At 45.7% G+C, this 13,864-nt stretch overlaps 1 protein-coding gene across 1 annotated transcript; it reads left to right on the forward strand.

Moving 5' to 3' along the window:
- The first annotated feature begins 1,215 nt into the window (after positions 1 to 1,215).
- GLOD5 (glyoxalase domain containing 5) lies at positions 1,216 to 13,046 on the forward strand. The gene is made up of 4 exons (XM_002831623.4): positions 1,216 to 1,336; positions 5,284 to 5,421; positions 10,340 to 10,495; positions 12,721 to 13,046. The coding sequence occupies exons 1-4, from the start codon at positions 1,274 to 1,276 to the stop codon at positions 12,844 to 12,846; spliced, it is 483 nt and encodes a 160-aa protein (XP_002831669.2). The 5' UTR covers positions 1,216 to 1,273; the 3' UTR covers positions 12,847 to 13,046.
- The last annotated feature ends 818 nt before the right edge of the window (positions 13,047 to 13,864 follow it).

Genomic DNA, 13,864 nt, shown 5'->3' on the forward strand with positions numbered 1-13,864 from the left:
AAATCTCAAACTCACATGCTTCAGGGGCCAGACAAGTAACCTGTAAGAGAGATGGGGGAGCTCTGCTCAGGGTAAAGTGAACAGCAACTGGGCTGATGAATGTTCTCTGACTCTCAGCAGCAGAAGGTGAGGGTGAGTGAAGGGTGAGCGGGGAGGAGGAGGAAGACTGCAAATCTCATCCCCCAAAACTCATCCCCCAAAATAATTCAGGAACATCACACCCTGGGGCTCAGAACTTTTTTTTTTTTTTTTTAAACAGAGTCTCACTCTATCACCCAGGCTGGAGTACAATGGTGTGATCTCAGCTCACTGCAACCTCCGCCTCCTGGGTTCAAACTATTCTCCTGCCTCAGGCTCCTGAATAGCTGGGACTATAGGTGCGCACCACCATGCCTGGGTAATTTTTGTATTTTTAGTAGAGATGGAGCTTTACCATGTTGGCCAGGCTGGTCTCGAACTCCCAGCCTCTAGTAATCCGTCCACCTTGGCCTCCCAAAGTGCTGGGATTACAGGTGTGAGCCACCGTGCTTGGCCAAGGGGCTCAGAACTCAAGAGTTCAGGGATCTTGGCTTGGAAACAGACACCTAATAGGTCAGAGCAGTCGTACTCTAACTCAGATAGCTCACAACTTCACACCCCTGACACACACTTTCAAACAGCTCACAGATCTCACACTTTGAAGACATACCCCTAAGTAGACCAGAGGCATCACACCCTAGAATAAAGATCCCCTTAATACTTGGTGGTTTTTCAGTATTATTATTATTATTATTGAGATGGAGTCTCGCTCTGTCGCCCAGGCTGGAGTGCAATGGCACCATCTCGGCTCACTGCAACCTCTGCCTCCCGGATTCAAGTGATTCTCCTGCCTCAGCCTCCCAAGTAGCTGGGATTACAGGCGCCCGCCACCATGCCTGGCTAATGTTTTCTATTTTTAGTAAAGATAGGGTTTTGCTATGTTGTCCAAGCTGGTCTCGAACTCCTGACCTCAGGTGATCCATGTGCCTTGTCCTCCCAAAGTGCTGGGATTACAGGCATGAACCACCGCACCCAGCCTTCAGTGTTAACAAGAAGTAATCCCTTACACACATCCACCTTAAGCTTTCAATTTTGAGGCCCTGAATTTAACGTCAAAGTCCTTCCATTTGCACCACCTACCTTTGTCACCTCCCACAGTCCTCTAGCCTGTGCCCTCCCATTCCTGTCCCTTGATCTCCAGGCGCTGAGCCAGAGGATTGTCGGGAGGACCCTGGGCAAAGACGCCTACCCTGCCATGCTGCGCCGTCTGCCCTCCAGGCTGCCAGTCAAGATGTGGGGCAGGACTTCGGAGAAACAGGTGAACAAGATGGCCCCTGGGGATCTGGGGCAAGGGTGTTGGCACTGAAGCTGGTCTAGTAACCTGTTTCCCTTCTCTGCGGGCTCCCATTTCCTGTCCTCCTCTCTCCCTTTCTCTTTCAGAGACAAGCAGAGGGCAGCAGAGGCCCATGGAAAGGCCCGGCTCTAAGCCATGGAGGGCCCTGTGCTCAGGTGTGCAGGGCTGGGCTGGGGCTGAGGGCTGGCTCCTCCCCCAGTTTAGCCAGGGACAGGTGGAGAGATACAAAGGTGGTTCATGCAGGGTGCCCCCAAAGCTGTCATGATTAAGGCCATGTGGAGAGAGGCTAGGAAACACAGCACTGACCTTGAGCTTTAGGAGAGGAATTCAGAGGCCCCTGGCAACCTGAAGGGGACCTTGAAGAGGACCCTGTAGGAAGACAGAGCACTTCCCTGTAGAGGAGGCCAAAGGAGGAAGGACATGGTGTTCCGGGCACTCTGACTATAGGGATTTTATATGCTGTGGTGAGAAATAAAATGGATTATATTTTTGTAGAGTGTGTAAAACAGGGCTTGGCACACAGTAAGCCTTGTGTGATTACTATGTCTTTTTTTTTTTTTTTTTTTTTGGAGACCGAGGTTTCCTCTTGTCGCCCAGGGTGGAGTGCAGTGGTGTGACCTCAGGTCACTGCAACCTCTGCCTCCCAGGTTCAAACGATTCTCCTGCCTCAGCCTCCCGAGTAGGGGATTACAGGTGCACGTCACCATGCCCAGCTAATTTTTGTATTTTTAATAGAGACAGGATTTCACCATGTAGGCCAGGCTGGTCTCAAACTCCTGACCTCATGTAATCCACCCACCTTGGCCTCCCAAAGTGCTAGGATTACAGGCGTGAGCCACCGCACCCAGTCCTTTGTGTAATGACTATGTCTTGATCATCATTTTATAAAGCGGCTTTGTAACTTCACCTCCAAGACTCTGCAGGATCCGGACCCTGCCTTGCCCTCCCACTCATCTCTCACTCACTCTTGGGTTCTGAGCCACGCTGGCCTTCCTGTTCTTGAAGACAGCCATCCCTGCTCATCCTTGAATTTGCAAGGATGGAGCTCCGAGTCTGCAAAGCAGGATCTGGGGAGTGAATCTAAGCTGGCAGGGAACTGAATAATGGGAGGAATAGGTGGAGTTTACTTCTAACAGACTATCAAAATGATGCAGATGTGGCCAAAGCAGTGCTTAGATGAAATCTGTAGGTCTAAATGCACAGATCAGAAAAGTAGAAAAGTTGAAAATCAATGACCTGAACTTCCCTATCAAGAAACTGGGAAAAGAATGGCAAGTGGAACCTAAGAAAGTAGAAGGAAGGAAATTATAACAGCAGAAACTGGTGAAATAGAAAGCAAAGATACAATAAAGCCAACAATGCTAAAAGTTGGTTCTTTGAACAGATTAATAAAATACTAGTAATGTCTATTTTCTCTCGAGAAATTAAGAAAATATATAGATTGCCAATATCAGGAATGTAAATGGGGTATTGTGACAGATTCTACAGATGTTAGAAGGTTAATAAGGGCTGGGTGCAGTGGTTCATGCCTGTAACCCCAACACTCTGGGAGGCTGAGGAGGGAGGATTGCTTGAGCCCAGGAGTTCAAGACCAGCCTGGGAAACATAGTGAGCCCTCACCTCTACAAAAAAAATGAAAAAAGAAAACAAAAAATAGTTGGGCATGGTGGCACACACCTGTAATCCCAGCTACTAGGGAGGCTGAAGTAGGAGGATTGCTTGAGTCCAGGAGGTTGAGGCTGCAGTGAGCTGTGATCATGCCACCGTGCTCCAGGCTGGGCAACAAAGCAAGACCCTGTCTCAAAAAGGGAATTAAAAAAGAAAGTTAATAAATTTTTTTCAACATACGACTTTATTTTCAATGGAGCCAAAATGTCGGTCATTTTCTCTTTCTGCAGTTCCTATGTCCATGTGGATCTTTTGTATCCACCAGGAGAGCAGAACTCAGCAACTTTGCTAATGCCTCCTCCACTCAGGAAAATAGAATGGTACAGGATTTTTTTTAGCTGGAGCTCAGTGAAATCAATTGTTTAAAATGGGCTGGTTTCAATGGAACTAAACGCAGTGGAATAGAAAATAATAAAATAGCAAAGGGTAGAACAGAATAGAATGGAATCCAATGGAATTGAATCGAACAGAATAGAAATTAGTCAGACTTTGTGCCAAGCACTGTCCCTAGATGTTGCAGTAGATATTTATTTATTGAACAAATATGATTGAACTAGTTGTTTGGGAAAGAGTGGGGAACAAAACAGACAGAAGTCCCTGCTCTTATGAAGCTTACATTCTAGTCAGAGAGACAGGCATTACCATTTGCAAAGGCCCTGAAATGAAAGGTACAAGGGTGGTCCTTATGAGGAACAGGCTAAAGGACAGTGTAGATTGGAGTTCAAGAGCAATGGATGAGGCTGTAGAGATAGAGGGTCATTGTAACTGGAGTCTAGATTTTAACAAGATTATCACACATCATCATCATCATCAATCCTTTTATAGCACTTGATATGTATCAGGCATTGTTCTATGCCCTTAAAAACAGTACTTTTTTAAAACTCTCACAATAATCCTGTATGTATAAAATCATGCTCATTTTATAAAAGGGGAAACCAAGGCACAGAGAAATTAGAGAAATTATTTAAATGTCAATCTGGCTCCAGAATCTTTTTTTTTTTTTTTTTTTTTTTTAAAGATACGGTCTTGCTCTGTCACCCAGGAGTCCGGTTGCGTGATCATAGCTCATTGCAACCTCCGCCTCCCAGGCTCAAGTGATCCTCCCACCTCAGGCCCCCAAGTAACCAGAAGTACACATGAGCGCCCCCCCACCTAGCTAATTTTTGTATTTTTTTGTAGATACAGGGTCTCACTGTGTTGCCCAGGCTGATCTCAAACTCCTAGGTTCAAGGGATCTGCCTGTCTCAGCCTTCCAAAGTGCTGAGATTACAGGTGCCACCACAAGAATCTATTCTTTTAAGCATTATACTCCATTGCCTATAGTGCCAGACCACAGGTGCTTTATAATCCTGTAGCAGAGATACTATAAATATACAAATTACTAAATAATTCAAGTCAAGAGAAAGATCTGATGGGAAGTGTGCTGAGGGCGGGAAAGTGGAAGGTGGGGGTGTGGTCCTCCCTCTGGGTGTCAAGGTGGATCTGTAAACACGCATGCCCAGAAACCTTCATTTCTTCTGAGATGCCCCCTTCTTGTCCTGTTCTCTGTGACTGAAGCTGCAGAATGGGAAAGGAGGGGGCTGGGTAAAACTGGCCAATTCACAGGACTGGGCCTCCTCTATGTCTTGTCACTTCTTGGAAAAGAGATGAATTCTATTTAGGGGAAAACAGGGGAGGGCATTGTCTTGGTCTCCACTCCCCTAATCTTCACTTCTGGAAGAGGAGAAAGGGAACAAGAAGGCCGGGTGCGGTGGCTCACCCCTGTAATCCCAGCACTCTGGGAGGCCGAGGCAGGCAGATCACTTGAGGTCAGGAGTTTGAGTTTAAGACCAGCCTGACCAACATAGTGAAACCCCGTCTCTACTAAAAATACAAAAATTAGCTGGGCATGGTGACACACACCTGTAGTCCCAGCTCCTGAGGAGGCTGAAGCAGGAGAATCGCTTGAAGCCGGGAGGTGGAGGTTGCAGTGAGGTGAGATTGTGCCACTGTCCTCCAGCCTGGGCAACAGAGTGAGACTCTGTCTCAACAAAGAAAAAAAAAAGAAAAGAAAAGAAACGGAACAAGAAAACAGTGGAAAGTGGTCATGGCAGACATGTGGGCTCTCATGAATCCACATATGGGCAGTAAGACTCGTGAGGAGGAAGTAGTGCAATTGGGGAGGTAGGGGGAGGTGGGGAGAAGAAAACACAGGCGTGACAAGTGGCAATGTGGTCTCTTCTGACTTTTTTTTCTTTTTTTAGTCATGGAGGGACAGCAGTCAGACCCCTCCCCCATGTCTTATCCGTAGACTTGACCACATCGTGATGACGGTGAAGAGCATCAAAGACACCACCGTGTTTTATTCCAAGATCCTGGGCATGGAGGTCATGACTTTTAAGGTAACCACTTCCCCAAATGCCAAAATTCAGGTGAGCTAAAATTTGTTGGTAACACTTTAACATATAACTTAACTCTAAAAGGAAAACCACAGGAAATCTGAGAGAAAAATATAAAGAGATCAATAGAGGAGATTTCAAACTCTGAATATTTGGACTTCCAGAGAGAGAATGGAGAAAAAAGAGAGGAGGAAATTATCATAGAAACAATGCAAGATAACTTTGCAGTCTCTACATGGAAAAGGTTAACCAAGTATCCAGCATGTTGACACTTAACATGGATCCTTCTGAAATTATAGAACATCAAACTGAAAAAGTAGATCCTAAGAGCTTTCATAGAGATTAAAAAGTAGATTATCTACAAAGGAAAAACAAACAAACAAATATCAGATTTTCCAAGAGACCAGAGACCAAAAGATAAAAGGACACCTTCAAGATTCTGAGGGGAAAATTTTCCACCTAGAATTCTATGTCCAACCAAACTATTAACCAAAGGTAAATGTAGGGGCCAGGTGCGGTGGCTCATGCCTGTAATCCCAGCACTTTGGGAGGCCGAGGTGGGCGGATCACTTCAGGTCAGGAGTTTGAGACCAGCCTGGCCAACGTGGCAAAAGCCCATCTCTACTAAAAGTACAAAAATTAGCTGTGCATGGTGGTGCACGCCTGTAATCCCAGCTACTTGGGAGGCTGAGGCATGAGAATTGCTTGAGCCTGGGAGGCAGAGGTTGCAGTGAGCTGAGATTGCACTACAGCACTCTAGTCTGAGTGACAGAGCAAGACTGTATCAAAAAAAATCAAACAAACAAAAAGGTAAATGTAGAATAAAAGCATTCTTAGTCATACGAAGTCTTACAAAATTTCCCACTTGCTTTGAAAATTACTTGAGGGTATGCTATATCAAAATGGGGGACTGGCTGGGCACAGTGGCTCACGCCTGTAATCCCAGCACTTTGGGAGGCAGAGGTTGCAGTGAGCCGAGATCGCATCACTGCACTCCAGCCTGGGTGACAGAGCAAGATTCCATCTCAAAAAAAAAAAACATTGGATGACTAATTTGGGAATATGGAAGACATGGAAGTCAGGCCACAATGGATCCCAAGAGGAAGATCCCAGAAAGGTACTTAGAGAACAATCAGTCCAGTTTGGAACAGGTGTAAGAAAGACCCCAGGAAAGACAGATCCAAGGGGGAAAAAAAAGAGGTTTCCAGAGATTGAACTATCCTTAAGAATTTGGAATAACTTCAAAAAAGGTAAATGCAGAGAAAGCAAAAAATGCCTTACTAAGATGTGCTTCAGTAAATGAATGGATATATCAACTGTGGCACATCCAGACAATGAAATATCATTCAGTGATAAAAACAAATGGATTATCTGCCAGGTGCAGCGGCTCATGCCTGTAATCCCAACACTTTGGGAGGCTGAGGCGAGTGGATCACCTGAGGTCAGGAGTTTGAGACCAGCCTAGCCAACATGGTGAAACCCCATCTCTACTAAAAATACAAAAATTAGCCAGGCGTGGTGGCGGGCACCTGTAATCCCAGCTACTCGGGAGGCTGAGGCAGGAGAATCACATGAACCCAGGAGGCAGAGGTTGCAGTGAGCCAAGATTGCACCACTACACTCCAGCCTGGGCGACAGAGCAAGACTCCATCTCAAATAGATAAATTAATTAAATAAAATAAATGGACTATCAATCCACGAAAAGACATGGAGGAAATTTAAATGCATATTACTAAGTAAAAGAAGTGGGGGAGGCTGTGCATATGTGGGGGAAAGGTGTATATATCCCTATACCTCCTGTTCAATTTTGCTGTGGACCTAAAATCGCTCTAAAACAATTAAGTACACGTGAACACCCCTCCCACACACACATATAACTTAAATAGAAAGGGCTTGAGGAATTGCAAACAGGAGAAGAAAAATTTTTTTAGACAGGGTCTCGCTCTGTTGCCCAGGCTGGAGTATAGTGGTGCGATCACGGTTCACCGCAGCCTCAACCTCCGAGACTCATGTGCTTCTCTTGCCTCACCCTCCCGAGTAGTTGAGACTGTAGGCACGTGCCACCACACCCAGCCAATTTTTTCTATTTGGCTAAAAATGTTAAATCTAACATGGAACTTTATGCAGAAATGCAGTATTATGCAACATCAGACTGGATGTGTACACAGCAACATGGATGGGTCTTGAAAAGAACGTGCTGAGTGAAAAATGAAGAAACAATCAGGTCTACAGCATGCTACCCTTTACAATACACACACATAAAACAGTGACACACTTTTTACAGCAATTTATGAAAACCAAAGGATACACATCAAACACATTATAATGGTTGCCTAAGGTGGAAATGGGAATAGATAATGAAGAGAAAAAGATAAATAAAACAAGAGATAGTCCTTGTGTGGGCCAATGGTGATAACGAGGTGTATGATGCCTCAACCTCTGTACTTGGACACAATGGAGTGAAATTTCAGAACATTAGGATTAAGAAAAATCCTAAAGCTGCAGTAGTGGAAGATGGATGTATCACCAACCAAAGAATAAAACGCAGATGAACATCAGACTTCTTAACAGCAACACCACATTTGGAGAAGACAATGAAGCAACATATTTAAAAGGCTATGGGAAAATAAGCTGCAACCTACAACTGCACACTGAGCCAAACTATCCTCAAGTCCAAAAGTGAAATAAAGTTGGCCAGACGTGGTGGCTCACGCCTGTAATCCCAACACTTTGGGAGGCTGAGATAGGTGGATCACTTGAGGTCAGGAGTTCGAGACCAGCCTGGACAACATGCTGAAACCCCATCTCTACTAAAACTACAAAAATTAGCCAAGCATGGTGGCTCACACCTGTAGTCCCAGCTACTCGGGAGGCTGAGGCAGGAGAATCACTTGAACTTAGGAGGCGGAGGTTGCAGTGAGCCGAGATCTCGCCACTGCACTCCAGCCTGGGTGACACAGCAAGACTCTGTCTCAAAAAAAAAAAAAAAAAAAAAAAAAGTGAAATAAAGTCATTTTCTGATTGAATGGATGTGGTATCATTCATAGTGATATAAAAGAGATAGCAAAAGAAAAAAAGAAATGGCACATGTTGAGAGGTCCAGGAAAGGGAGGATTCATGAAGAACATGGCAGGGCTGTGAGTTAATTTGTAGTTGATCTACAAAAATAAACTTGCAGCCAAGCGTGGTGGCTCAGCCCGCAATCCCAACACTTTTGAGAGGATGAGGCAGGAGGATCGCTTGAGCTCAGGAGTTAGAGTCCAGTCTGGGCAACATACTGAGACTACTGTCTCTACAAAAAAAAAAAAAAAAAAAAAAAAAAGTTTTATAATTAGCCAGGCATGGTGGTGCGCACCTGTAATGGAATCCCAGCTACTCAGGAGGCTGAGGCAGGAGGATTGCTTGAGACCAGGAGGTCGAGGCTGCAGTGAGCCGTGATTGCACCACTGCATTCCAGTCTGGGTGATAGAACGAGAGTCTGTCTCTTAAAAAAAAAAATAAATACACAAAATAAACATGCAAATGGGTTATTTAAAAATTGTTAAGGAGCTAAAAGAGAAACTAAAAATGATAATCAAATTGTATTGGAAGAGGTAGTAATGTGAATGAGCTAAATTCTCATTTATCATAGCAGGGAGGTGATAGGAAATATCTCAAGTTGCTAAATCAAGAAACAGTGGTGCGGCCGGGCACACTGGCTCACATCTGTAATCCCAGCACTTTGGGAGGCCAAGGCGGGGATCACTTGAGCCAGGAGTTCGAGACCAGCCTGGGCAACATGGGGAGACCCGGTCTCTACAAAAAATAAAAAAAATTAGCCAGGCATGGTGGGGTGTGCCTGTGGTCCCCGCTACTCAGAGGCTGAGGTTGCAGGATCACTTGAGCCTGGGAGGTTGAGGCTGCAGTAAGCCGTGATCGCTGCACTGAAGGCTGGGCGACAGAGCAAGACTCTGTCTCAAAAAAAAAAAAAAAAGAGGCCGGGCACAGTGGCTCACACCTGTAATCTCAGCACTTTGGGAGGCTGAGGTGGGCAGATCACCTTAGGTCAGGAGTTTGACACCAGCCTGGCCAACACAGCAAAACGCCATCTGTACTAAAAATATAAAAATTAGCTGGGCATGGTAGCATGCGCCTGTAGTCCCAACTACTCCAGAGGCTGAGGCACAAGAATCACCTGAACCAGGGATGTGGAGGTTGCGGTAAGCCAAAATCGTGCCACTGCACTCCAGCCTGGGCAACAGAGCAAGACTCTGTCTCAAATAATAATAAATAAATAAATAAATAAATAAATAAATAAACAAACAGTGGTGCATCAGTTAGGGACTTTGGAGGCACGTAGGAGAAAACTCAACTAACTAACTGTGGGTTAAACAAGACAAGAGTTTTCTTTTCGTCTCACTGAACAACCAGTCCAGAGGTAGTCAGTCAGGTCATGGGCAGTGGCTAGGAAGCAAGAGGAAGTGAATGAGCAATAAGGGCCAGCGCAGTGGGGTAGGGAGGTTCCCCGAAGCCCCACCCACACCTCTGCCCCCATCTCATTGCCCGGTCCAGCTAACGTGGCCTCCGGACATGCTGGGAAATGTAGGTTTTTAAAGTTGGGTACACAGTTGACCCCACTGAAATTTCTGTTGTGTTTATAAGAAATAAAGGGGAAATGTATACTGGGTAGGCAAATTGCTATCTCTGCCTTGAGTGGTATAAACACTATTTGGAGACATGAAAATAATTTCAAGGAGAAATAAACTCGTATACTTGCCTCTAGGGAATGAGCCTTGAGTGGGGCAAAGGGCTGTTGTGTAGTAGCCCCATTCTAGTTTTTATTTTTTTTAAACCTTGTTGGGATAGGTGGAAAGGCTTCATCTCACACTCATCTTGGAGGTTTAATTCTAGGCTGTTTTCTCTGCCCCTCCCCACCAAGTAGGAAGACCGGAAAGCACTGTGTTTTGGAGACCAGAAATTTAACCTCCACGAGGTGGGAAAGGAATTTGAACCCAAAGCCGCTCACCCAGTTCCTGGCTCCCTGGACATATGTCTGATCACAGAGGTGCCTTTGGAGGAAATGATCCAGCACCTCAAGGTGAGTGGGACTTCTCTTCTTTTTGCAAAAGCTGCTGCAAATGCAGTGAAAACAGAAGAATGACCCAGAGAGGTAACAAGTTTTACCACAACCAGATAATGTCTGCACACAGTTATGTACTATTTTGACTGACAATTTTTTCATGTAAATAAACGTGTTTAAAAAGGAAACTGGGCATCCCCATTGTAAAACAAACAAACAAACAAACAAAACCTACATTTATGCACTTAAATACTTTTTTTTTTGAGACAGAATCTTGCTCTGTCGCCCAGGCTGGAGTGTAGTGGCGTGATCTCGGCTCACTGCAACCTCCACCACCCGGGTTCAAGCGATTCTCCTGCCTCAGCCTCCCAAGTTGCTGGTACTACAGGCGCGTGCCACCACACCTGGCTAATTTTTGTAGTTTTAGTAGAGACGGGGTTTCACCACATTGGCCAGGCTGGTCTCAAACTCCTGACCTCAAGGGCTCCGCCCACCTCGGCCTCCCAAAGTGCTGGCATTACAGGCATGAGGCACGTGCCCAGCCCTAAATACATTTATATAAAAAGAAAATGTTCATCCAAGTACATGAAAAACCCATTATATCTTGGCATAAAGGAAAAGTAACTGTAAAAACCAACAGCTATGAAAGCATAACAATGTCATTAGATTCTAGCCACTTCCGTTCCCTGTACTCCCTGGCCCTGACATTACAAAGGGAGATATGGCAGGTGGTTAAAGAGATACTAAGAACTTGTTAGCATCCACCTTCCTTGTGTAAAAAGAAGGACGGAAAGAAGATTGGAGAGGGAATAATTTCTGATTTGTTGTTATTTAATCCAGTGTCTCTGTAATACTTAAAATGATGTCATCTAGAAGAGGCATTGGTTGGGCACGGTCACTCACGCCTGTAATCCCAGCACTTTGGGAGGCTGAAGTGGGAGGATCATTTGGGCCAGGAGTTCCAGACCAGCCTGGGCAACATAGTGAGAGCCCATCTCTTAAAAAAAAATAAAGTAGCCAGGCGTGGTAGTGCATGCCCGTAATCCTAGCTATTCAAGAGGGTGAAGTGGGAGGATCACTTGAGCCCAGGAGGTGGAGGCTACAGTGAGCTATGATCACGCCACTGCACTCCAGCCTGGGTGATACAGCAAGACCCTGCCTCTAAAAAATTAAAATAAGGCCGGGGCACAGTGGCTCGTGCCTGTAATCCCAGTGCTTTAGGAGGCCAAGGAGGGAGGATCACTTGAACCCAGGAATTTGACACCAGCCTGGGTAACATGGCGAGACCCTGTGTCTACATAAAATAGAAAAAAAAATAGCTGGACGTGGTGGTGTGTACCTGTAGTCTCAGCTACTTGGGAGGCTAAGAGGTGGGAGGATCGTTTGAGCCCAGGTTGAGGCTGTAGTGAGCTGTGATCGCACCACTGCATTCTAGTCAGGGTGACAGGGCAAGGCCCCATCTCTACAATAAATAAATAAAAGGGGTATTAGTTTCCCTTTTGCAGAACACGGATTGAGGTCTTATATATATTCTGTGCAAATAACCTAGACTCCTTCTTTGGGAAGCGTCAGTGAAAAAGACTGGTTTGGAAGTAAAATTGGTGAAGCATAGAGGTTAAGAGTATGGTCGTTGACCCAGACTGCCTAGGTTCGAATTCTGGTTCTGCCACTTACTAGATAATACTAGGTACTATTATCCTTCCCATTTTAAAGATGAGGAGACCGAGGTACAGGGTAGTTAGGTACTGTGCCAAAGGCCATATAGCTGATAAGTGGCTGGAACGGAGTGATGGAGGGGAGGATGGTAGGAGATGAGGTCAGAAAGATACAGCGGTGTTCTAAGGTCTTCTAGGCCACTATAAGGAATTAAATTTTACAGGCCAGGCGCAGTGGCTCATGCCTGTAATTCCAGCACTTTAGGAGGCTGAGGCAGGCAGATCACTTGAGGTCAGGAGTTCGAGACCAGCCTGGGCAGCACAGCAAGAACTCGTCTCTACAAAAAATAGCTGGGCATGGTGGCATGCACCTGTAATCCCAGCTACTCAGGAGGCTGAGGTGGGAGAATTGCTTGAGCCTAGGAGGCAGCGGAGGTTGCAGTGAGCTGAGATCTCACCACTGCACTCCAGCCTGGGTGATGGAGCGAGACTCTGTCTCAAAAAAAAAAAAAAAAAAAAAAAGGAATTAAATTTTGGTCTCACACACAGACTTTGACGAATGACTTTTGTCTTTTCTTCCCACCTCAGGCTTGTGATGTCCCTATTGAGGAGGGGCCAGTCCCCAGAACAGGGGCAAAAGGGCCTATTATGTCCATCTACTTCCGAGACCCCGACAGAAATCTGATTGAGGTGTCCAACTACATCTCCTCGTGATGGAGGCTGGACCTCCTCCGTTCTGTCCCCCTTGATGTCGCCCTCTCCTTTCCTTCCTGCAAACCCTCACCCAGGCCCAGAGATCTCCGAGGACTGAGGACTTAGGCACTTCACACATCCTGCTGAGGGGGGACCCAAGACAGGTTTGGGACCAAACCTACACATCTGTATGTCATCAAAGCTGGCCTAATAAATGCATAACCTCTCAATGAATATGGGGTCTTCGTTATTGTATTGGCGCCATGCATGGGTGTTTATGTAGGGTGTGAGATCTCTGAGCTGTTCAGTCGGAGGCCTATGACCAGGGTATGACACCTCTGAGCACCAAATCTAGGGTCATCACCTCGGGATTCAAGGCCCCTGACAGATTTCTCCTTGTCAGTGACGCCATCGTCTTCATCCTTTCCTAACTTTTCTCACTCCTCCAGCTGCTGCCTGCTGTTTCCTCCATTCCTGGGCCTCGCAGAATCCCAGAATCTCTCATTCCCATCAGACCTTCCAGGACCAGCACCAGGCGATACTACCTCTTTCAGGAGAGCCTTCTCTAGTCTTACTCTCAGGATATTTAGCACTTTCTACCTTTGGATCTAGTAGATCAAAGAATTCGAGACCAGCCTGGGCAACATAGTGAGACCCCCCACCTCCACAAAATAAATAAATAAATAAGCCAAATCATCTCAATTGAAGCATAGCTTGTGGCAGGTTAGGCGGGACAAGGTCAAATTTCCTCTGTTTCTGTCCCCCCTCCACCATTTAGTCAACTAAAATACGTATGTTAAGCACCTACTATGTGCCAGGCCCTGTTCCAGGCACTGGAGAGACAGCATTGAGCAAAAGAGATAAGCATACCCCTGTTGGTGGAGTTGCCATTCTAGTGGGAGAGAAAGAAAATAAATAAAACTAAGTAGGTAAAATATTAAGTATGTTATAGGCTGGTAAATGGTTTGGAGAAAAAGAAAACACAGAAAAGAGGGAAAGCAGATAAAAATTGTTGGGGCAGGTTGGACACAGTGGCTCA

Source organism: Pongo abelii, chromosome X (assembly GCF_028885655.2).
Source record: "Pongo abelii isolate AG06213 chromosome X, NHGRI_mPonAbe1-v2.0_pri, whole genome shotgun sequence".
NCBI lineage: Eukaryota > Metazoa > Chordata > Mammalia > Primates > Hominidae > Pongo > Pongo abelii.

What these genes read in the sequence shown, in the direction of transcription:
- GLOD5 (XM_002831623.4), top strand. Translation starts at nt 1,274, where the DNA reads ATGCTGCGCCGTCTGCCCTCCAGGCTGCCAGTCAAGATGTGGGGCAGG. An exon ending in GCAGGACTTCGGAGAAACAG is followed by an intron (nt 1,337 to 5,283) that starts GTGAACAAGATG and finishes TTCTTTTTTTAG; the next exon opens with TCATGGAGGGACAGCAGTCA. An exon ending in TGGAGGTCATGACTTTTAAG is followed by an intron (nt 5,422 to 10,339) that starts GTAACCACTTCC and finishes CCCACCAAGTAG; the next exon opens with GAAGACCGGAAAGCACTGTG.